General features: G+C 37.6%; 1 protein-coding gene across 10 annotated transcripts in view; it reads left to right on the top strand.

Annotated features, from left to right (window-relative positions):
- Positions 1–3330: 3330 nt before the first annotated feature.
- Positions 3331–23953, top strand: part of bi (T-box transcription factor bifid) — a 389284-nt gene continuing 368661 nt past the window's right edge. For 4 of the 10 annotated variants that reach the window (XM_069829740.1, XM_069829736.1, XM_069829741.1 and 1 more), the window contains exon 1: positions 3393–4765. In XM_069829740.1, coding sequence (XP_069685841.1) covers positions 4089–4765 — 677 coding nt within the window. In that variant the 5' untranslated portion in view covers positions 3393–4088. Of the gene's footprint in view, positions 4766–23953 lie in introns of all 10 variants that reach the window. The other 6 variants (XM_069829734.1, XM_069829731.1, XM_069829732.1 and 3 more) reach the window with 4 other exon arrangements.

The raw sequence follows: 23953 nt of genomic DNA, 5'->3' as shown, positions 1-23953 counted from the left end.
ACTTGTATTGTTAAGGATAATTATATTTTCAAATTGAAAAGCGGGGTTGCAATTTGTGCAGGAAAATTCGTTTCGCTGATACATATCGTGCACAATTTTGAAAAATGTTTAAAACTTTCTTGTTTTATTCATAATGAGCGTGTTAATAAATCCTGCCACTATCAGTTGAATATAGCCTACAAATAAATATTTTTGCGATTTTTTGTGGCTTGAATTGTAAAATTTAATTATTTTTACATAATCATTAATGAAAAAAGAACTCGAAATGATAAAACATTGCTAAAGGGAAGGTTTGTTCTCCAATATGAAATATAGGTCTATGATGTTCGGGTAAAGGGGATTACGTCTAAGTCATTTTTTTTTTTTTTTTTTGTGGAAATGGAGTTTTGTTCCCCAGATGAATCCTACACAGTTAAATTCTAAAAGTGGGTATGCAAAAAACAAAATAGGCCTAATACTTGCATTTGTTGTGTTTTATTTGTTTAAAAATTATTCGTAACAGTCTAAGGATCAGAAGTTTAATTTCATTTAATAGGCGTAACTTATATCAAAATTCATTTTTATAACATATCTCCCTTTACCCAAATACCATCGAAATACACTTGCATACAAAATTTCATGGATTTATATAAACAAAAAAGAGAATGACGAAGTTATGCGAAAAATGGATTTGGAAAACGTAGCCTAATTTCTTACTGTGAAAGAGGGACAAACTTACAGCAGATGAGAAGTTTTGTCCGTAGCTATTTGAAAGATCAAATCAGTTGACACAGTCACACGTTTTAGGTCGTAACTCAAAATATTACAGATATTCAAAGATAAACCACACATGTTGGGCCAATTATAGGCTACAGTGTTCATAGATTTGATAAGAAACGTAAAAAATTATGTACTACAGTTATATGAACACTAATGAATATAATATAATTATTATCTTTGAATATGAAAAAATCTAGTGAAGAAAAATTGGTCAACTTTTACTACGACGTGCGTCTTAAAATAGAGGGCAGTCTCCTTTAAGCCAAGCAACAGCGCGGTTCGATCACCTGAACCAGCCGTCGTGGTGAAGTCACTGAGGATGGAGAAGCATCTCCGAAACATGTCTGACTTTTACTAATTTTTTAATAATTATATTATATTTATTAGTGTTCATATAACTGTAATATATATTTTTTTACGTTTCTCATATTACAGATACTTATTTAAACATGTGCCATCATACTAGGGAATATTTAGCAAGTAGGCCTAGACTACATTTACCAAAATCAAAGGAAGGAGTAGGCCTACATGCCCCTTAATTTGGAATGTAGCTGGGCTACAAAACACTTTGAACGACCTGACTGAAATGCTGAGAGTCGTAATGTAAATAAGTTTGCTGCCATGCCCGTCACAGAAAACAAGAACTGATAACCTACTTTTATTTTCATCTGCTTGAACGTAATCCAATCGCTTACTAAAGCCTCAAAGCACATCACCAGTTGCATGTTTGGCTTGGTAGGCTATCACATGATTTATACACGCGTAATATAATTGTGGAGATATGAAGCAGCAGACTGCATGCAACAGTTGTACAAAAGTTTTGATTCTCTCATTTATTAATAAGTTAACTAAGGAACTTTAATGCACTTTCTGGGGTTTATTTTATGACAATCTTAAACTATTCAGCGGTTCAATAGCCGTGCTGATGTTGTCAGTGTCAAAATAGATTGTTATGTAGCTACACACTACACCAGTACATAGTAGCGATAACCCTTACAAAAGAATAAAAATGTAGGCTATTGTTTTATAAGAGTCACAAATCGATTTGCCAGTAGGCGTACATTCCTAATTGAGACGGATTAACATGTGAATCAGAACACGACATCACTTCCCGGGAAATCGCTTGCATGCAATTAGGCCTGTTCCTAATGAAGAGGGTACAAAAGTTAAATTAATTATACAGGAGATCTGACAAGTATTATATAAATTTTAATCTCTTAAGTAAGCAGTCTTCGCCAGGAGTAATATTTTATGAGTAGCACCTGCTTGAGAAAAACGACCATCATATTCCAGAAAACATTCAACAACGCGATAAACTTCCTTCATTAGAGATAATTTGTGTAAAGTTAAGTGTTATTGACTCAGCTATGTAGGCTATGGCTACTTTAAAAATTGGTATCGCAACATCTCAATTAGGCCTACCTTATATGGAGTCTGATCTTTTGAATAAAATGAAAGGAGTGAGTTGAATTGCACATGTTCTGATAGGCTGTACTATGGAAATATATTTAGAACAAAGAAAGACAGTTGTCAAATCCACTACAGTGTTGTACAGTTTGTCAATCTTACAGCACACGGAACTACAGGGTGCGCAACGTGTGACCTTCAAGAAAATAATAGTTAAGTTTGTCTACATAGTCTGACGTCACAAACGGGGCCAATTAAGCACGTGTTTGGTAGCTGCTGTCAAAACAACACGCCTGGCCGCTAATGTGAGGATCTGCTGATCGTATGAGTGATCGAGTTGCGCGCCCTAGCGGAGCTATTTTCATCCTAGATCGCGAGTGACCTCAGCATCGCTGTCCGAAGTGTTAAGGTGGCGTGCTATGACGTCACGAAGTTAATATGGCTCCCACCTGCCTACCTGTGTGCCGGCCGGCCTTTCTTTGTCTTCGCTCCGCCGGTGACGATTCCTCGCCCTCCCGCATGCTGTGAGCACCATTGCAGCACTGCTGGTTCGACATGTGGCCGCCAGGGTCGCTGCTGGCACCGCGGATGGGCGGGCGTTGTGATGCGCCGTGCGGGGCCCCGTGGAGGCTCCGCCCACCGCGACCGCCGGCGCCAGCGCAAACATCAACACGCGGCGCGAACGACGGACGGAAATTATTCACATTATGCCGTAAGAAAACGAGCAGCTCAGAACTCGAAGGAAGCGGATCCGAGCCCGAATGTGTGCCCCATTGCCCCATCTTGAACAATCGATACCCGCCGGATGCTCGGCTAGCAGTTCACACCACATTCGCGCCCTCCCCCCCTCCCCTCCCCCTCCTAGGAAAAACTATCAGGCCGGTCACCGCCTACCGACACTTCCCTCCCTACATTTCACCCCCCTCTATCTCGCACCCAGGCCGGCGCCTGAGGACCTCGCCGCGATGGATTTTACTTATAATCCGGCGGCACCCCTCGCCACCCTCGGCACGGATGTGGGGAAGGGCGTCAAGGTAAGGAGGATTTTTTTGCACGGGATTTTTGGTGGGGAAAAGGGTTAGTCGTGTTGTGGTTTTTGGGGCCGGTGATTCTGACACCTCGCGTCGACCGAGAGGGAGGGGCCACTCCCCACTCTGCCCGCTTCATGGGTGCAAATCTTGTCTCCTGGGAGAGCGAGGCGTCGGACGAGATAGCTGCGGGCCGCTGCTCCATTGTCTGCAGGAGCGACGCGGGAGACTGACGCTGCCGGGATCCGGTCGGTCCGCCATAGTATCCGCTGCAAGCGAAGTGAAGTGCAAGATAGTGGAATTAAAAAAGAAAGGAGTGGAGCTGCTTAATTGAAAGAGATCGACACTCCCGCCGTGACAGTCGCCACCCCTCCTCCGTCTTCCCGCCCCCCTGACAAACCGCAGCCACATCCTCCATCTCACGCCTCCCCTCCACGACCCCCCCGCGCTCGGCGCGTCACGCCGTGCCCACCAGTCCACCACTAGAGTCGGTGTGAAGCTGCCTCGCCTCGCCATTGGCCCGCCAAGTGACGGACCCGACCCAATCCGCGTGAGGCTCGCTCATTAACACGGCGCGCGGGGCGGAGGGGGTCGCCCGGGTGTTAAAGCCGTCGGCTCGAGGCTCCGTATAGTTCCCTCACACCCGCGGAAGGGAGAGGAAGGTGGCAAAAGTGACGCTTGGCCGTTGTCGCCACCACCACCACCGCCGTTGTCGCCAGTTGCTGGCAGCAGAGTGTGTCGTGAGCTGTGCGCGGTGTGCGGTCGTTTGTTGTGAGCGCGACGCAGTGACATGCTGGCCCCTGTCCGCAGCCCGACGCGGCCGCTCGTCCTGTTCGACGCCCGCCGAGCCCGTGCGACGCTGTAGCCGTGAACTGGACTCACGCAGCTTCCTCCATGAGATTCGACCAGTCGGACGTCGTCGCGCCGCCATCTCCCGCCTCTTCGTCACGGACGTCGCTCGCCGAAGCGTCTTCCACGATGGCCTACCACCCGTTCCTGCTGCAGAGACCGACAGACTTCAGCGTGAGTTCGCTGCTCACGGCCGCTGGAGGGGGTGGGGGCGGAGGAGGCGGGGGCGGTGGCGGAGGCGGCAACTCCGCGACGTCGGGGGGCGGCGCGAGTCCCACCGGCGGCTCCACCACCCCGTCCGCCCCCGACCCCGCTGCCGCCGTGGCGGCGGCGCATCACCAGTACTTCCCGGCGGCGGCACTGGCGGCGGCAGCGGCGGCCTCGTTCGGCGCCGCGGCGGCCGGCCCCGGGGGCTGCTACCCCGGCACGCTGATCCCCAAGCTGCCGCACCACCCCCCGCACCACCCGCCGCCCCCGCCGCCGCACCACCACCCCGGACTGCCCCCCGGACACCCCTACACCACGGCGGAGGACGTTGTGCTGGCGGCGGCAGCGGCGGCGGCGGCGCACCACCACCACCCCGCCATGGTGCGACCGCTGAGGGCCATCCAGCCCGAGGACGACGGCGTGGTGGACGACCCCAAGGTCACCCTGGAAGGCAAGGACCTGTGGGAGAAGTTCCACAAGCTGGGCACGGAGATGGTCATCACCAAGTCCGGGAGGTAAGCGAGTGCGGGAGTGGACACAGTGCGAGAATGATAGTAATAATAATGATTATGATGATGATAGTGATGTAACATCGTAGCTTAGCCGCATAGGAATGAATGGCCCAGTAGGCTATGTGTTCGTTGTAAGAAAAGCTCGGATAGTACCGGCTCTGAACTGCGTCTGGTGCTTTATTTGAAATTTCCATTTTCTGCCGTAATGAATGACTGCCCGTTGGTCTGGACAAAACAAACAAACTAGTCCGAAACTGGACGCAGATAACAAAACAAAGAAAATTATATGCTACATTTTTCACGATAACGCTGTGAACATTTCACGCTGGGGTTGTTTAACTACGCAATTTAACAAAGATATCCTTTGTGTGGAATTACCTCACAGTAGCAATAATTGTTTTTAATCATGCATTTGCAACAGGCCTGTGGCTCCTTGCCACGACGGCGTGCATGCTGGATAATATTGTAGGCTATCTGTTTACCTGTGTAGAATTACGGCGCCAACATCTTGATTCCCGTGCAGTTCGTTTCCATGCTTGGTTGAAGAATTAGGCATATATGAAAACGTCGCTGTATTAACGTATCCTTACGAGATTTCCTGGTGACTTCTTAAAGTTTGTGTTTTCAATTCAAATTTATTGCAGACAACCTGGCGAAAATTACGCTTAAGTTAGCCTATTACATTAATTCTTGTGCGACTGTTTGAAAGTAATTCTGTCTCCCAGCCTACTCAGCTGAACGATCCACGAAGCTGGAAATGATAAAATAAAGCATTATTTTTCACACCTTCTAAAATGGAATCAGACTAATTTTGGAAAAAAGAAGCGAGTTCAAAATATAAAGGAAAGCTCCTCTCTGCAGAACACAAAGTAACTTACAGCTAGGCCTACTTGGATGAGAAAAACCGCAAGTGACGCGTTGGAGTCGGTTTCAAAGTGCTGCGAATTGTTTGGATCGCCTTCTCTTCGACTTGTTGACACTGGAACTAGGCCTAAACCTTGCTCCTGTGCACTTACGGTTTTATAATACAAATCACAAACATGCGTCTTATTAAGGACGCTATTTCTAGGCTAGTTTGAGAATCAGTCTGCCCAAATAAGCAACTGGAATTGCTAAATAGGCCTACAGTGTATCCTTGATGCAGTGAAGTGTTAGGCCTATTTCATATTAGTCTGCAGCTTAAAGCCGTATTCGCTTCCCTTATCAGTTTTTCTGGTTATTAATATTTCAAACACGCTTGCAGACGTTTATAATTTTCGAAGGCCGGATAATTATTCCTTGCATAATCCTGGTCAGTCATCGTTTGAAAAAGTAATAATTTTTATATACACATGAAATTGCTAGAGATAAGAAAAAGTATTAAAATGTAGCTAGTGTTAGGCAGTTCCAGATTTTGCAACTTGAAATACAGGTCTAGTGAATTACAATTGATAATGTTTAGGCCTTAGCCTATACCTTTAGTTTTAAAATAATTAAATATATCTAAGTAGACCTGTATAACTTAGCTTAAACTGCAATGAAATAAAGTTAAATCCTGTTGAATAGGGAAGCGAACGAATGTAAGTATGATTAGGCCTTCAAAATAATAATAATAATAATAATAGGCTAATAATAATAATAATACGTTGTCCAATAATCTTCACATCCGTGCATCTATTCCTTAGGAAGCAATCCTATTTATTTTGTTATTCGTTTATTTCTGAGCCTATCATACCACTGGGGATGATAATAATAATAATAATAATAATAATAGGTCTAATAATAATAGCAATAATAATAATAAACAAATAATAATAATAATAATAATAATACGTTGTCCAATAATCTTCACATCCGTGCATCTATTCCTTAGGAAGCAATCCTATTTATTTTGTTATTCGTTTATTTCTGAGCCTATCATACCACTGGGGATGATAATAATAATAATAATAATAATAATAATAATAATAATAATAGGTCTAATAATAATAGCAATAATAATAATAAACAAATAATAATAATAATAATAATAATAATAATAATAATACGTTGTCCAATAATCTTCACATCCGTGCATCTATTCCTTAGGAAGCAATCCTATTTATTTTGTTATTCGTTTATTTCTGAGCCTATCATACCACTGGGGATGATAATAATAATAATAATAATAATAATAATAATAATAATAATAATAATAATAATAGGTCTAATAATAATAGCAATAATAATAATAAACAAATAATAATAATAATAATAGGTCTAATAATAATAGCAATAATAATAATAAACAAATAATAATAATAATAATACGTTGTCCAATAATCTTCACATCCGTGCATCTATTCCTTAGGAAGCAATCCTATTTATTTTGTTATTCGTTTATTTCTGAGCCTATCATACCACTGGGGATGATAATAATAATAATAATAATAATAATAATAATAATAATAATAGGTCTAATAATAATAATAGGTCTAATAATAATAGCAATAATAATAATAAACAAATAATAATAATAATAATAATAATAATAATAATAATAATAATAATAATACGTTGTCCAATAATCTTCACATCCGTGCATCTATTCCTTAGGAAGCAATCCTATTTATTTTGGTATTCGTTTATTTCTGAGCCTATCATACCACTGGGGATGATAATAATAATAATAATAATAATAGGTCTAATAATAATAATAGTAATAATAATAATAATAATAATAATAATAATAATACGTTGTCCAATAATCTTCACATCCGTGCATCTATTCCTTAGGAAGCAATCCTATTTATTTTGTTATTCGTTTATTTCTGAGCCTATCATACCACTGGGGATGATAATAATAATAATAGGTCTAATAATAATAATATTAATAATAATAATAACAATAATAATAATAATAATAAAAATAATAATAAAAGTAATAATAACAAGAACACAGGAGGCATAACGTGTTTACAATCTTTCCAGTTGTCACACATTAGCGTTCTGTGTCTTCTCCGAGCCTGCACATGGGTATAAATTGGTTTAAAAGTATTTTTATTACATTCAATCATGAAGAAGAAAGAGCAGCTCACGTACTCTATTGTGGTTCCGATAAAAGTTAAATTCGTTTGTATGCTAAAACACTGTGCAGGCCGTTAACGTTAAGGCATGTGTGATCACTTGTTCATGAATAATAATACGGGCTAGTTGTAGGCCTATTTATTATAAACTGGACTACTATTTTATTTTTAACGATTATTTATTCGATTACTTATTTTTCACAGACAGTAATAATCCAATTTATTAACCTACAGTCTTGAAGGATATTTTCTTCCATAATTAATTTAGCATGCAAACTATTTGAATCGCCAGAGTGTTCGAAGGCGCTATTTTGTTGATTGCACACTAATAAATCGTTCTTTCTTATAGCCTATCGGAAAAAAAATGGCATTCCCTAGTTTAGCTTGCTGGAAACAAACATTTCGTAGCCCTACAAATCTCCTGATTGCTGCTGACTGCATATTCTTATTATTATTATTATTATTATTATTATTATTATTATTATTATTATTATTATTATTATTATTATTATTCCTAGTGTGATGATAGGCTAAGAAATTAAGGAATAACAATTAAATAGGACGGCTTCCTAAGGAATAACTTAGATGAAGGGATGTGAACATCGTTATTAGACAACTTATCATCATAATATATTAGCTGAAAGCATGCGGAGTTGCCGGATTTTCTTTTCTGCTTCTATTTTTAATTAAACTGGTTGTAAAATTTTCGGAAATCTCGGAAACCCAACTATAGACAACCTAAACGAATTGTCTTTACTAAGCTTTCCTCGTCCATAAAGGTGAATCTTCAATTAACGTCACTCACATGAATGAACGAACCTCTTAGCCAAATGCCTGCCAGGGTTAACTCAATTTAAAATAGTTGTAGATCAGGCACCGAGAATAAAACATTTCATCATGTGCGTTACGTTTAACTGTTTTTTTTTTATTTTATATTTTTGTGTATTTATTTATTCTGGTGTAGTTAATGCCATTAGGCCTTCTGTTCTACACGGCCAGAAATACAATTTATTATTATTATTATTATTATTATTATTATTATCATTATTATTATTATTATTATCATTATTATTAGACGTATTATTATTATTCCTAGTGGCATGCTGGGATAAGAAATTAAGGAATAACAATAAAGTATACAGAATTGCTTGCTAAGAAATAGTCTATGTGAAAGGATGTGAATATTATTATTAGATAAATTATTAGTATTATTATTATTACTATTATTATTAATCCTAGTGTGATGATATAGCCTAATAAGAAATTAAGAAATAAGAAATAGGCTTATACAGAATGACTTACTAAGAAATATGTGAAAGAATGTGAACATTTTTATTAGACAGCGTGTGATGTCTACTTTAGGTAGGGTATGTTAGTGTAATTTCGAACACTTTGCTTAAATAGGGCTTAACTTCATTCGCTGTAATGAAAATTTTACGTTTTATAGACGAATGTTAGTAAATTGAGAATTGAATGCTTTTGTGAAAATAAATGTTGATACGATTTTAATAAATTGTTTAAAAGTAATGTTTATAATAGGTCTATAATGTTTTTCCGTGTAATTTAGACCGATGTCGTGTAAATTCGTTCGGGAAATCATGTAACTGCCTGGTACATATAAACATTTGTAATGCATTTTTTAAAGATATTTAGATCTCTCTGTTTAGCTGCATTTAGTCGAAACTTCAACATCATTGTTACAAAATCGAAGTTATCATAATGTTTGTGAGTTACAAACCACGTAAGTGACCAAATTGACGGGTGCTTGTGTCATAATATTAAAGTCTCCGTGATATTTGTAAACTTGTTTTTCATTACAAGAATTTTAGACAAAGGTAGGCCTGTTGCCAAGCTTAGTAGAAGAGTTGAACGTTGAATACCATAATGATTCTGCGAGCAGCCTTTTTAAAGTGTTACCGTGCCCAAAAAGTTTCAAAACTTTGACTGAAAGTTGAACCAGTTTGTTACATAAACGAGGGAAAATGCTTTATTTGGTAATGAATTTATCAGTCCGTCACTGTAATTACGGTGGATCTGTCTGTCTGTAATTATACACGACGACTTTTCCAGGAATGAAGTCGTAGCCCCACACTGGGATCTTAATCAGAGCGCGATCTGAATACTTTAATTGCTGAGTTATTTCTGTGATCTTATAAAATTTTCAATAAATCTGATTTTGAAAATTATAGAGAATGGCCGAGGGTCGACGGACACTTGACTTATTCATAAACCTTAACACAAGATTTCCACAGCCTGCGCTGTCGGCTAGCTCAGTCGTCCAAGTTGGGGCACGGAAATTCAAAGTTCATTGTAGTTATGCGCACATTATGTAACTATTCCTCCGTCCTTACATGCAGTTCTAACTGGAGTCGATGCACGTTGCTTGGTTATCACATCGAATTCTTTTGATAAGCTAACACAGCTCTACTGTGTGAAGGAACAGGACAGAAAAATTGATTATGACTTTTTAATCAGAAAAAAGAAGTGACATTTTTCAGTAGGCTACCAATTTGTCATTTAAATGTAGCTTTTAGATGTCAAACTTTATTTAATTAACCTAAAATTTTCGTTCAGGCCTATAAGAAACAGTTGATGACTTGCTGCTGTACTTAAATTAATTTTTGTACATAAGAGTGACAACGTTACATAACCAATTTGTATCGAGCATCAGAAGGAATTGTACGGCGCGGCGTCAGGATTGTAAAATAAATTACTTCTGAACGGTAGAAAACGGGATAGAAGGAAGATGACTACTTTAAGGAAATCAATGCCTTGTCTTACTTTAGTGGGACCCTAGACCAGCCATGCTCTTGGGCTTCAGATTATTCCACTCAACAATTCACGCGTCATCAATATTACATTTTATGTAACCTTCAATAAGATTACTACGCCTGTGGGTGTGTTTTAAAAACAAAAGTGTTGCTTGATCTAGCAAGTTAACAATGAAGTTAACAATTAGTATTATTTAGTATTAGTATTTATTTATTTAACCTGGTAGAGATAAGGCCGTCAGGCCTTCTCTGCCCCTCTACCAGGGGATTACAACTATAATATGAACAATAAAATTACAGTTAATATTAAATTTACAATTACAATAAAAATTAAAGTACGACAAGATTATCTGATTAATGAAAGCTAGACAATTTATCATAGAAGTTAAGAACAAAGAATATTTTTGTATTTACTGAATTACAAATTAAACCTAGAATAACAAAATTCTATAGTGATGAAATTACTACATATTGAAATATTTTGTGATAGATTAAGAGAACTATTTACAAGAAACCATGTCTGAACGAGTCTTAATTACTGACCAAGTGCCTAGTAATTTGCGTTTGAATTCAATTTTATTTCGACAGTCTCTGATGCTAGCAGGTAAAGAATTCCAAAGTCTTGGCAGGTCTATTGTGAAAGAGGAGTAGCCTAATGTGTTTTAAATGAAAAGAAGAAAAGCAAAAATAATATTATTTTAATTTTATTAATCTCGCTGAAATGACATAAGCTGTAAAGTTCTAAATTCGTAATACAATGTTATAAGATTTAGTCTAAGAGTTTCTTGAAGCGAGCCAAGCTCTTTCACAGATCGAAGTACGAAACTGCCAACCTGGGGAGTCTAGGATCTGCAGAAGAGTTCCCCATGCAGTTCATGTCTCTTTCAGAACACTGAACCACATCTCACAAGATGCATTACAGGTTGTCATGCACAGGAAAATTCTTTCCGTTGCAATATTGAAAACTTTAACTGGGAAAAATTTCTACGCAATTTCGGCTCGAGTTAGACCGCTTTGCGCGGATCCCCCGGAGAGCCCTGGCCAAGTGATTCACTTGTAAGCCTACAGCACCACGATCAACTAATAACAACAATATATTACTACTACTACTATCATTATTATCATCATCATCGTCATCGTTACTCTGGTATACGGACTAGCTATAATACATAGTAAAGTAAAAGGATTACAAGGTTGATGTCACAGGGTGGGCCAATGTTTCGGCCTTTAACTCGGACGTCGTTATTGGCTGTTTATTTAGGCTACATAAACCAATTTTGTATTTTGTTTTTGAAATTATAAATATTATGATAGAGTCCAGAATAAGGTTGTAGGGCTCTACATCTACAGCCATGTTAAAATGATGCGCTCATTTCGTTATCATCTGTGTGCATGTGACATGATAAAATTGTTTGACGTAGGCCTACTATGCACAGATTCTTGTGACAGTGCTAACGTGTTGTAATGAACGCATGCGCTGTGTTATTTAGGCTATTTGTTGATCATTTTAATCTTTAATACTCGCATCTATTAGTTTGTATTCTATTTTATATTTTATCTCCGTGTGTTTTTTTCTGAAATTGCTGTTTCAACGCTAAAATAATGGAATGAAGTAAGGCTCTTAAAATTTTGCTTCAAGTTGCAGAGAGATTAGTTTAAAGAAAAATATGAGAGACCTAGGCCTACTGAACATAGCAATACGTAGTCTACTTAAATGTGCGAGTTTCACACAATTAGCTGTGTGTCACTGTGTGGCTTGTGATCTAATATTTGTTGTGAATTAGTAGCCTAGGCCTAAGGCATGCCAAGTTTCCTATATTAATTTAATTCAGACTTTGAAGGTAATTTAGACTTCAATTGCAAACAGTTGTATAAATTTACTGAATTCAATAACATTCTGTAACAATTCCAATATCCTGTAAAAATTATTAGGAGCTGTACTGAAGGCTTGATTATTGTTCGTGCGTCTAATCTGAAGAAAAATTCAATTTTTCGTGTAGACTAATAGTAATATGCGTTACAAGAGCGGTATGTTGAAGTTTTCATGTTCGAGGAAAAGTTTGAAAAAGTGAAACGTAGTTGAGCTTTTTTAATTACCGAGAATTGAAAGAAAACATACCGCTCGTGTATCGTACATTATTTTGTGCGAAGATCGTTTATTACATACCGGAAAGAGGATTTTCTAATTAGTTGCAATGAAATCTCCATCTTGGTTTCTGTTCAATGACGGCAAATTTGTAAAACAAAAATATCTATCTTCAACATTGTTGCTTTAAAATGTTTTCTGTGTTTACTATACTCCAGCAAGCCGTGATATACGTCTGTCTTTTTTTTCCCCCCAGTCTATGATGAGTCTGGAATCTTGTTGATTTTTTCACGGCTTCCTTAATGTTACTTGCATCACGAATGCAGTAACTTTAGTGGAGTTGTAGAGTTTACTTAATTTTTGCAAATATTTAAAAACAATAATTAACAGTGCAATTTAGGTGAAATTGCAGTGGTAAGTTTCCAATTTATAATTATTACTATATTGAACGTCTCTAAAAATAATATGTTAAAAGCCTAAAGCAGTAAAATCAATATGTCACTTAAGCGGTAAGAAGAGGGAAATTGTTAGGCCTATGTGTGTTAGGTTGGGAATACTGAGTGTGGAATTTTAGACTTTCCACGGGTTGGTTTTGTGCGGAAACCAAACAAATACGCACGATCTCGCACAAAAATTATTGCGAGCTACTGAAGGTTTGATTATTATTCGTGCGTCTAATCTGAAGAAAAATAAATTTTTTCGTGTAACTACACGTTTTTTATTACACAGTTTTTCGTTTTCTCCGTGAAGTTTGTGTCCGGTAGAATTACAAATGCATGTGATCGTCGTTGTCGTCTCCGTGTGGCCTGTTGCTGCGAGCCGCTTCCCTGGCTCGGAATCCTGTGAAATGCTAATTTTGGACGTACATGCGCCGTGAAAGATATTTCCATTTGTATTCATCGTTTGAAACTTACGCTTAATTTAAAATCTAATAGGCTTAAAGATCTGAGGAACCGCAAATGTTCAAGAATTTCCTTTCTTCGAAATCGAAACTTCACCCCAAATATTTCATAACTGTAACTGTTTATATTCCTGTTTATTGTTACCTAATTCATTCGCTGTATATCATTTATTTGCAATTCGATATCTTAATCATGTCAGTGACAGTACGTAGGCCTCACATCACATCTTCACTTGTTACGACCATAACTCGGAATTGTTTTATATTTTCAGTGAAGACTGTCATATTCTGAGCAGATTCAGGCTTGTGTTCGGCGTTTGCTATCTGCAATTTCATGTGAATTTCTTACTTGCGCAATTGCAGTGAATAGGTTAATCGCAGCACACCTATGGGCCTACGTGTTAATGCTCATTCTCGTCTGGACTTTGAATTAAATTGCATGTTCAATTTCGACACAAGCTCTTATTAATCATGTCAAGCTCTCCTTCATTTTGAATTATCATATGCTTTCCTATAGCCAGGGAGTGATAGCTAGGCTATAGCGTTTATAAGTGTGTCTATCGGTAACTAAAGTACCTAAAGAGTACCTAATGTAAGCAATTGTTAACGGAAGAAACGAAAAGTAACGAATTTAAAAGACCGGAATGATCGCTGGTAACGAAATTCCGCGTGTTGTTCTGCTTCACTTACTGAATCTTGGCTGAGGTGGAGCTGGAACAGTTGCAGTTGCAAAAACAAATGTTATTGGAAGAGATAGCTGGGGAGTTGATTAATGTTTATGAGCAAGTTTGAGTTGCAGTAACAAAGAAGTAACTAATTTTTGTTTCACATTTTCGGTGGTTTAGTTGATGCCAAAACCATTTCAGTGGGCACCCTGGTTCAGTTTGACGCCACAACCATTTCGGGTGGCACCCTGGTTTAGTTGACGCTACAACCATTTCAATGGGCACCCTGGTTCAGTTTGACGCCACAACCATTTCGGGTGGCACCCTGGTTTAGTTGACGCTACAACCATTTCAGTGGGCACCCTGGTTCAGTTTGACGCCACAACCATTTCGGGTGCCACCCTTGTTTAGTTGGCGCTACAACCATTTCAGTGGGCACCCTGGTTCAGTTTGACGCCACAACCATTTCGATGGGCACCCTAGTTTAGTTGACGCCACAACCATTTCAGTGGGCACCCTGGTTCAGTTTGACGCCACAACCATTTCGGTGGGCACCCTGGTTTAGTTGACGCTACAACCACTTCAGTGGGCACCCTGGTTCAGTATGACACCACAACCATTTCGGTGGGCGCCCCGGTTTAGTTGACGCCACAACCATTTCAGTGGGCACCCTGGTTCAGTTTGACGCCACAACCATTTCGATGGGCACCCTGGTTCAGTTTGACGCCACAACCATTTCAGTGGGCACCCTGGTTCACTTTGACGCCACAACCATTTCGGGTGCCACCCTTGTTTAGTTGACGCTACAAACATTTCAGTGGGCACCCTGGTTCAGTTTGACGCCACAACCATTTCGATGGGCACCCTGGTTCAGTTTGACGCCACAACCATTTCGGTGGGCACCCTAGTTTAGTTGACGCCACAACCATTTCGATGGGCACCCTGGTTCAGTTTGACGCCACAACCATTTCGGTGGGCACACTAGTTTAGTTGACGCCACAACCATTTCGATGGGCACCCTGGTGCAATTTTTACGCCACAACCATTTCGGTGGGCACCCTAGTTTAGTTGATGCCACAACCATTTCATCGAAGTTGGAGGAGTGCAAGTCCTTCAAGTCTCACTCCGCGACCCCTTCGTTGCGTGGCAGTCTCTTTCTTTTCTACTTGTTCCTCTTACCAGATCTTCATCCCAGATGGCGCTGAGAAACCATCTAGAAAAGAAAAAAATTCATGCCGTAGGCGGGATTCAAACCCACGACTAGCGTTAAGCTGGAACTCGATCACATTGCCATAACTCAAGTGGGATTAAATAAAAAAAGAGTTTTAAATAAAGTCTTCCAGAATGAGATAGAGGTAACGAGTAGCCAAACCCTATAATTTGAGAAGCGAGCTGCTCATAATTGATGATTGTGTTGATGCCACGACGTAATGCAGCGTGCATACCCTATAGTTTGGCTGGGATGTTTGTTGGTTTTTCGAATTAGGAGCTTGGCTGGGTCGTGTCTTAATTGTGCTGCTGCTGAAGCTGCCCCAGGAAAGTTTGTGTGTGTTCTCGTCGTGGATAGGGGAAAACTGCGAAGTGCTAAAATGCTGCTCTTCTTGCAGTAGCCAAGCGACCTCGGAGATCAGTTTGTCATTTATAAAGGAGAGTTCACAACTCAAACCAACCACATTCGACGACAGACAAATTTTCTGTTCTAACATCGATTACTTTTGACGTAATGATCACGTTTAGGGACAGTAGTTTTTGGTGAAATAAAATGGGTGATTCGGTATTAAACCTGCCACTATTTCGGTGAGACACGTTTTTACTGAAATGCATTACCTAGTTTAATAATAAAACTTTTTGTTACCTTCCTACTACATATCAGTAGCCTATCGCCAAAATATAAACAAGCAATGTTTGCACAAAGAGTTGTACACAGTCAGTCAGTATTTTCGTGTAAGCCCCTCTCACTGCCCACACTAGATGTAGGGAATCAAACAGTTCACACCAAATTCGTTGTGTTCACAATAAACCGGAAACAAGAATCGGAACGAAAACGAAAACGGTTAAATTGTTAAAATGTGTACATTTAAATGTGAGCATTCACAATTAACGAAAAGCTTGCCGGAGCCCGAGATCGGGAACGGAGAGTTGGCCAAGTTTCAACTTTGGCGTTCACGTTTCCGATCATAGGCCACTAGATTCATTCTATTGCCAGCTAAAAGATATTTTGTCGTATATTTTGTAGCAAGAAGACCGTGACATAACCTATGCATTATTTTGTTCTGTGCTGTGCATCATGGAGCAAGTTTTATTTGATGAGATTCTAATATTGAGTGTTGAGGAAAATCCTCACTTTTACGATAAGCGGCGCGCCTCGTATAAAGATGGGAAAATGAAGGAGAATACGTGGCTTTCAATAGCTGCATCTTTGAACACCGATCGTAAGTGAATCATATTTTATTACTGTATTGGTTGTATTACACACTACATATTCACGCTTCAATTCAATAACTACTGTTGTGTTCATTTTTGTTCTATTACAAATGTTTCTTCTCTAATTATTTTACGTTATGGTAGACTTAAAATAGGTTGTGATAATAAAGATGCATGGACATATTTATAGTACCGTACCTAATGAAATGTTTCAGTTGAAATTTCGAAGTTGTTTAACCTGTGTTTATGTTGGCTGCCTTGTACTCATGAGAGAACGCCATTGGTCAATTATACACAAATGACATCAGAATGCGTACTATCGACTTTTCATAGCCTATCGTTATTGACATACATATCGATATGCATAGTCGTTTACGTTGTCGGTTTATTGTGAATCAAAAATGTTCATATTCACGTCCTCTGCTTCTCGTTTTCATTCTGGTTCTCGTTCCCGGTTTATTGTGAACGAGCCTTTAGTCTCCCCCAAACCCCTTCGCATCTAAATACAGCCTGCGATACATAACACACTGCAGTGAGATTGAAGAATGTTGTGGCCTGTGTTCAATACATCGTTCTTCAGTATTTGCTGCAGTGGACTGTAGAAATATTTTTTCCATAGTTATAGATTAAATTATAAGTAGGCCTAAATGTACACAATATAGCTACATAGAGAAAAAGCAGAAATATTTGCGTTGCCAAACGATTGACAAATTGAGTTGGAAGAAAAGTCACAAACATGTTTGTTAACAATGTTGGATAAAATTTGGTGCATAGGCCTATTTCTTAGTTTTGCGATAGATATCTAGAAAGGGAAGTGTAACAAAGAAAATAAAAAGTTGTGGAAATTTTCTGATATATCGCTATTTGTTAACAATGCTGAATAAAATTTGGTGCATAGACCTATTTCTTAGTTTTGCGATAGATATCTGGAAAGGTAGGTGTACCAAAGAAAATAAAAAGTTGTGGAAAATTTCTGATATATCGCTGTTTGTTAACAATGCTGAATAAAATTTGGTGCATAGGCCTATTTCTTAGTTTTGCGATAGATATCTGGAAAGGTAGGTGTACCAAAGAAAATAAAAAGTTGTGGAAAATTTCTGATATATCGCTATTTGTTAACAATGCTGAATAAAATTTGGTGCATAGACCTATTTCTTAGTTTTGCGATAGATATCTGGAAAGGTAGGTGTACCAAAGAAAATAAAAAGTTGTGGAAAATTTCTGATATATCGCTGTTTGTTAACAATGCTGAATAAAATTTCGTGCATAGGCCTATTTCTTAGTTTTGCGATAGATATCTGGAAAGGTAGGTGTACCAAAGAAAATAAAAAGTTGTGGAAAATTTCTGATATATCGCTGTTTGTTAACAATGCTGAATAAAATTTGGTGCATAGGCCTATTTCTTAGTTTTGCGATAGATATCTGGAAAGGTAGGTGTACCAAAGAAAATAAAAAGTTGTGGAAAATTTCTGATATATCGCTATTTGTTAACAATGCTGAATAAAATTTGGTGCATAGACCTATTTCTTAGTTTTGCGATAGATATCTGGAAAGGTAGGTGTAACAAAGAAAATAAAAAGTTGTGGAAAATTTCTGATATATCGCTATTACCAAAAATACGGTCCCTAGTGATATTGCATTCAAGCAAACCGTACCATAGTTCCGTCCACAAACATCGATGTTTCATTTAGAAAACGATGACTTCAGTAAGGCTCGGGATGAAAATGAAATTGTAATTCCTATAGTAATAACATATTACACAGAACTTTCACTAGGAAAGTACGAGTTCTTCACGCACGCTCTGCAGTCTGTAACAAAATAGCGTTCAATCGAACTTAGCGACCAGCTGAATGCAAGCCATGCAGTGCATAGGCCTAGGATTTCTCTTTCTTTGATTTAACATTCTCAAGAACAGCTGCTGTACTTTAAAGAGCATCGCATGGGTAGACTATTCTTATCTAGTTCCATGTTGAAGCAGTATCTAGTCGCAACGAAGAAGGTAACTTGAGTCCCGGGTAATAATAAATGTAGACAAATACTTTGAGATACTCGAGAGCAAGATGGCAGGAAATTTGAACTAAAATGAAACATGCTCAGGCTTAGTTGTTTACCCCCTTACGCTGTACGCCAATTTGCTCAGATTAATTTGTTTACTTCGGATATTAACAGACACTGGGCGCGAAGTTAGCCTACACGAACCAGGACTGTGTGTGTGTATTTCCTCCATACTTTGATTCTCCTGCTGAGATGTGAAAATTGGGATAAAAATTAAAATTTCGTAAGATTGGTACAAAATCAACGACGGGTCTCCGTTCACTAGTACTGATGGAACAAAACATAGACTACTGGAATAACTAAAAGAAATGACGAGCAGGTATGTCGGAGAGGCCACAAGAGCTGAATGAGAAAGTATATTGATGCCATGTTGCGAGTATTTGGCAGTAACATGTTAAGTCAACATATAAAAAATTGTTAAGTTATTGTGCAGTGTTATTTCATATCAGTACAGGAGGCTTACTAACTACTTAAAGAATTAACTTGTTTGTCTTTCAAATATTATTAACAAAGGGATCGAAGTTTTATTATAGAAGCATCCTGATAAGGGTAAATTAATTAAAAAATGCTGCAACGATTTCAGTGTAGCATCTGGCGTATTTTCATAAAAACACTTAAAATAACATTGTTAATAAATGAAGAGTCCACTGCAAGAATGATGGATGTCATTTGGAATACATTTTGCAGGAGAAGCGATTGAAAGTTTGAAATGCTTAGCGCTCAAAGCTTAACTGTGATTTTCCGATCATTACTGGACAATGACTATCAGTGTTAATGCCATATAACTCTCTATGTACATTCTATATGTCTTAAGCTATGCATTGACAGTCTCGGTTCATTTTCGACAAGAAAGTGACATCCATCATTCTTGCAGTGGACTCTTCAAAAACATTTGACATAGGCTAATTACTTTCTTTAAAGAAAGACTAATAATTATTCCAGAATCAAAAGGTATTGACGTCATGGATGTAAAGTGTGATTATTGAACAAACCACATAGGCTATTTCTTCTTTGCTGTTATTGGATTCAGTAGAGACACAACGACACAAACTTGCTTTTGTAATCTTACACAGTTCGTTGCTGTATTTCAATTCAAAACTGCAGAAGCGTATTTCGATTTATATCTGATTAACGGCAAATAGAACATTAGAAGTGAATCAAGGGTAAAAAAGTACGGTTGAAAGCGAAACCATGGAAATAACAAATACTGTTTTTTTTTATCCAACAATATACAAAGATTTATAACACAATCAGTTCTGTTAATTTTGCTTCTGCTCTTGTAAGTCTATATAATCCCACTTAACTCAAATAATTTTCCAACTGAAAGTTAACTTCTCTTTAAAACATTGAATTACGCGTCGTTCATATCAGATCGTCTTAACGTAAACGCGAGTCAGAAGTTGTCGGGTTATTTTCTGTAGCCAAAACCCATAGCCTAGGCCTATTAGTAGGCCTACTTCGTTGTTTGGAGTAGGCCTGTCGTGGGCCTCTGTAACTCAGACAACATGCAGAATTCGAAGTCACGACCCTGAGCTGTGCGCATTTATTTCACTTGACACTCTGAACACTGAATCAAATAGAATTAAGCTTGTTTTACTTGGACTAGCCTATAGAGCAGATACTCTCGTGGCATATTCTATATTCGGCTCTTAACTTTTCTTCGAAAACTATTTCCACTCATAGACAGAATTAAACTTAATTCACGATGATTTCCAACTAAATGAGTTTTCGTTATGGAAGGGAAATAATGTTGTGAGTGAGAAGAAATAATTACGTCCAGTTTCTTTCATTAGGCCTAATGGACAAATTACACGTGCATATTCTATTAGACCTAATGTAGAAAGCGGTACGCGTTGCTCTCCGTTATGATAAGTATAGACTATGCCTATATGTTATGGGACGTTATTGTGGTATCAGTGCAAACGAGATAAGTAAAATTATAATTCATCGTACAAATATTTGAGACCAGCGAAGTGGCTTAGACAGTTACATTCGAGAGATCCCTCTAATGGCATTTACATTAATATTCTCATTATAGAAATATATTTTAGATTTATATATATATATATATATTTTTTTTTTTCCCCTGTAACATAGTTCTAGTAAGGTTATATTAAATTAATTTTCATCATTTTACTAGCTATCTCAAATATTAAATTAATTATAATTGATTGAATTAAATTAGCTCATAAATTAAGTTACTACTTTACCTTATAGGTTTATCTACATTTAAATAAATATGTAGTCTACTAGTCGTTAAAACTTAACTGAAGAATATTCCTGGAGAACCTTTTAAGTGTAGTGTAAATATTCGTAATTTAAATATGTATTGTATTGATTAAAGCTGGTTGAGTGGAAGAGAAGGCCTTATGGCCTTAACTATGCCAGCGAAAATAAAACATTGTTATTATTATTATTGTTATTATTATTGTTATTATTATTATTATTATTATTATTATTATCCCTGGTTAAAACCCCGTGGCCGGCCAATCTAACTAATGTTTTTCATAGTTTTCCTCAGTCACAGAGAGAAGTGCCGGATTGTAAATTTATGCTATACATAAGCCTACCAATATCGTAAATATTGAAATAAATCTAAATCAATTACATGAACCCAAGCCATCTATAACACACTCGATAGAAACAGAAACTCAACAGTAGTCAACGGCCTACTGATATACTGTATGTAGCTACCCAAAGATCCTACACACGCGGTAAGACCGTAGATTTTAAAGCGAGTAGAAATAAACTTAGCATATAATTTATCTGTTTCAGTGTGTTAAAAATAAAGCCAATGAAATGCTAATACTTATGTTATAAATTGGTTATTATTATAGGACTGCACGAGCGTGAACTGCAGACCTAATATCAGTTGGTTTTTCTTGTCTTCACGAGTGATTAAGAATCGTAAAATTTGTGTCATGGCAAGGAATCGCAACAAGAAGCGAACTACTTCACGCATCGAAGTGCGAAAGAGCCACGATTAGTGTTCTTCAATCTGATCATGAACTTCTTTTTCAGTCCTATTCCCAGAAATTGAAACGCTCTTGATCTGTCTTGGTGATTCATTCCATTGTTGGGTTGTCCGTTTTGTTTTTGTTTCACATCACTTGTGTGCTGCCTACTTCGGTTCATTTTTGTACTAAATAAGATTTGCCTTGGATCTCTTTCAATTGTTAGCACCTCATTCAATTACACATTTTGGGGATGTCACGATATGGATTATTAGTTCTGATCTCTTTACAAAACGTCGCTTTGTGCGCTACCTATGTCTATATCCGATAGGTCAGTATGTGAAAAAGTATTACTACTTATAGACCTTTTCGTGTTAAGAAAATGCCATTAAGTACACAGGGTTCTACTTAGCAGACATTCACCTCTTTATAATATTAAGTTACTCACATATTTTCTAACATATATTAAACTAGTGGCTTGTGCAGCAAATGCTGTAAACTAAGTTCATTAGACGTTCAAATAAACATTTTTGAGATTTATTTTCAATGAAGAATACCAAACATTTTGAAATTCATTTGCTTCCATAATAATGAAACATACTCCCTCTGAATTGTTTTTTATTTCAAATACTTTTTCTTGAACCTATCCACCTTCAGTTTTTGAGTTTCGACGCGAAAACATTGTCGATCAGGACGATCAGGACGATCAGTGGGTTTTTCGTGTGGGAGTAAGGCAGTAGCTATTTCAGGTCATTGTGGATTGTAGGCGAAAGTTAAAAAAAAAAGTCAGGTTTGCTATGCTTTCGAACAATAGGCATAGCATCTTGGTACAGTTGCTGCATGTAGGGCTTGAAATGTAGAGGGTAAAATCATTTTATCCTGCTAAGATATCGTGCTGAAATGATCGAGAGACTACAAAATTTTCTAGGCCTCTTATTTTATCAGTAAGTAATACCGTCTTTCCTTAGGAACTGTAATTTTTGCGCTCTCTCGAGCCAATACCGAAGAGAATGACGCATATATGTATCTACACTACACCGCCATTAAGTATATGAAAAAGACCCAACCCCACTTGATTAATAACTATAAAAATATTTGATTTTTAATAACAATATTATCTTACGTAAGTTTATATATAATAGCCGCCACTCAGTAAATTATAGAAATGAAGATCTAATTTAACACATTCTCTATATCTATTTATATAACCCCAAAACGTTTCACTTTCATATAATAGTATAGCATTAATATGTCTAATTAAAGAAAAATAGTCACATCATGGCATTAACTGCAATGAAATTTCATTTGTAATGGTAATAATATCATCAAACCACCTCAAGTTTTGTAGATTCCAATATCCAATACACAGCTATACTCAGAAAATTACACACCGCAAAATCAGACCTGTAAATTACTTTCAGTAAGTCTTAAAATGTTTAATAACCAATTGAATGTGAACTCTAAATATGTCAGCAGTCCTGCAGGTCATGGCCTTCGTGTAATAAGCTATTGTTTATTGTAGTGTGTGTTTTATTTTATTCTGAAATCACGGCCGTGTTGAAATGCAATTAATTCTCAAAATTGAAGAAAGATGGATTTAGGAAAATAGGAAAATAATGTAGGAAAATTAATATTTCACTGAAAACTACTATTTTTCTGAAAAACTTTGGGCTCCAAGCTTCAAAATCAGGGGTCATTTATTAAAATCCGTTCAACCATTTTCCCGTAATTTACATTACCATTTCAAATTATATATATAGGCCCTATAGATGACAGAAGTAAGCCTATTTCATTTATTCGCTTATTAGAAATACCACAAACGAATGTCAGTTATAACTCAATAATTATAACTAAAGCGTTTAGGAGTCTATTAGAAACAATGCTTGGTTACAGTATTTAGATTTACTTCTGTTAGTTTATATGCGTTAGAAAACACGTAAATAACTTACTTTACAGTAATTAATAATATTACAAAGATTGGGATATCCGCTAAGAAGACGCCTATAATATACTAACTTACCCAATGGCATTTGCTAGACTTCGAACGCTCTGTGGCTTAAAAATCGATAATGTGTTAAATTGGAAAAATCATATTAAAGAAATTACTCCCAAACTAAATTCAGCTTGTTTTGCTATTAGATCTATGCAAAAGACAGTAAATATCAATACCTTAAAAACAATAGGCCTATACTTTGCATACTTCCACTCGGTAATGAGTTTTGGAATAATATTCTGGGGAAATTCCACAGATAGTAACAGTATATTTCTATTACAAAAAAAGAGTAATTAGA

Source organism: Periplaneta americana, chromosome 6 (genome assembly GCF_040183065.1).
Source record: "Periplaneta americana isolate PAMFEO1 chromosome 6, P.americana_PAMFEO1_priV1, whole genome shotgun sequence".
Lineage (NCBI taxonomy): Eukaryota > Metazoa > Arthropoda > Insecta > Blattodea > Blattidae > Periplaneta > Periplaneta americana.
The sequence above is the reverse complement of the archived record's forward strand: the minus strand, read 5'-3'. Positions and strand labels throughout refer to the sequence as shown.